Source organism: Penaeus monodon, chromosome 21 (assembly GCF_015228065.2).
Source record: "Penaeus monodon isolate SGIC_2016 chromosome 21, NSTDA_Pmon_1, whole genome shotgun sequence".
In the NCBI taxonomy this organism is placed as follows: Eukaryota; Metazoa; Arthropoda; class Malacostraca; order Decapoda; family Penaeidae; genus Penaeus; species Penaeus monodon.
The window spans coordinates 33,232,270-33,234,168 of record NC_051406.1 but is presented as its reverse complement, the minus strand read 5'-3'; the positions used below and the strand labels follow the sequence as shown (position 1 = coordinate 33,234,168).

General features: G+C 42.6%; 1 protein-coding gene across 1 annotated transcript in view; it reads left to right on the top strand.

Moving 5' to 3' along the window:
- Window positions 1–6: 6 nt before the first annotated feature.
- LOC119586434 (serine/arginine repetitive matrix protein 1-like) overlaps window positions 7–1,899 on the top strand; it is a 10,282-nt gene continuing 8,389 nt past the window's right edge. Inside the window, exons 1-2 of the mRNA XM_037935160.1 lie at window positions 7–34; window positions 1,696–1,896. Of these exons, the coding sequence (XP_037791088.1) occupies window positions 7–34; window positions 1,696–1,896 (229 nt within the window). The remainder of the gene's footprint in view (window positions 35–1,695; window positions 1,897–1,899) is intronic.

The following is a 1,899-nucleotide window of genomic DNA, read 5'->3' as shown; positions in this document are numbered from 1 at the left end:
GAGTCTATGAAGAAGTCCGACCCGACAGGTCATGGTAATGTGGTATTACTGTGGTGTGGAATTGGTATCGTGTGGTATGGTGATCTGGTAGAGGAAAGTGGAATCGTGTTGTGTGATTCTGGGATACTGGTGTGGCTTGGATTGGTACTGTCTGGTGTGGTGATCTGATAGAAAAGTTGTATAATGTTATGTGATCATGTGATACTGGTGTGGTATGAATTTGGTACCTTTAGGTCCACTTTCCTCTCTGGGAGAGGAAAGTGGGATAGTGTTGTGTGGTTATGTAGTATTGCTGCAGTATGAGACTGGTATTGTCTGGTGTGGACATTTGTTAGATGAAATGTATAGTTTGAATGTGGTATATTTTGTAGAATGGATCTGGTATCATTTAGTGTGGTGATTTCGTAGGACTGTATGAAAGTTGCGATGTGTTGTGAGGTAATGTGGAATTCATGTGGTATAGGTGGTATTAGTGTGGTGTCTCCTGGTGCGATGGTTTGGTATCTTGTTGATAATATGGGATAGATGTGATAATGTCTGGTGTGGAACCGTGGTATTAGCAGTATACGCGTAGTCTCGTCTGTGCTGTGATATGTAATAATGCTGATAATATAACACATTAATACGTATCGACTAGTGTGACGTAATGGCATAAGTGTGTCATCAATTTCTGGTGTGTGCGTGTCTGGTGAAATCAATGTTCGTATGGTGCTGAAATGGTATTGTAATTTTTTTACTGATTAGTTTTATAGAATAAGACATGGTTTTGTTATATTCTGGATTATTTTTTTTATCTGTATGAATTATTTTATATAATGATGCATTGTCATATGTGAGTATTCTAGAATTTAATTTTGTTTAATCATTTTTTTTCTGGGTGATATTATAGATATATATTATCTCCTGACTGGATTGCCGGTTTTAATTAAATATGTAAAGCATCTAATTAGAAATTATAATTATTTGTGTGACTATCTTGTTTATCGCTAAAAATATGAATTATAGTTCTAACGAACATGAAAAAAATACAATGCTTTTGTAAATAAGTAATCTGAAACAGAAAACAATGAAAATAAACTTTCTGAAAAGGTAGTAACTATTTTGCAGATTTGGTCTGACAACAAATCAATCATTGCCATCCGGTGGGTCCTGTGTCCCCCGCTATAGCAGGACCCTCCCTGTTATGCCAGACCTTGCAGGGTTAGCTCAGGTCGCTGCATTGTCATTCTTTTTTCGGTTGTCTGGTTTTATGAACTGAAGTTCGCATCGCTTCTGTCCACTCTGCTGCTAGTGTCTCCCTCGCACTCGCTCAGCGCCGAGTGGTCAGTGAATGGGTTTTTGGCACAGGTACTCTTCGCTCTTAGCTCTGGGGGATGCAAGTGATTAAATTTAAAAGGGGAGAGTTCTCGGGTACCTACATGCCATGCGTGTCTTGTGACAAGTGTCCTATTGTTATATCCCGCGTCAATCAACAAGTTCTCTTATACAGTGATCTAGTTCCATTAAACTTCATTCATACAGTCTATTCAACCTAATCAACGAGCCCCAACGCCGCCATAAATGATCCCATAGACGACCTCGGGAAGCCAACCTCTTTACCAGGGTTTCCTCTTCAGCTACACCACAAAAGACACATTAACCGATCGCCTACCTTCACCCAATCACTAACACTTGCACCCTCCTCCCCTCCTTCAGGATGTGGCTTCACGGGCTCGACCACGGGGACGCCAGTGCGACACAAGAGCCAAGAGCAGAGCCAAGGACAGGAGGGGAAGAAAACGGGCGAAGGGAACACGCCTCCTTCGCCCAGCGTGTCCTCGCCGACGGAGAGGGCGCCGCTGCCCAAGATCGCCGTTTCGCCGTCCAACGTGCGAGCGAGGATCGCCGGGTCGCCCAAGG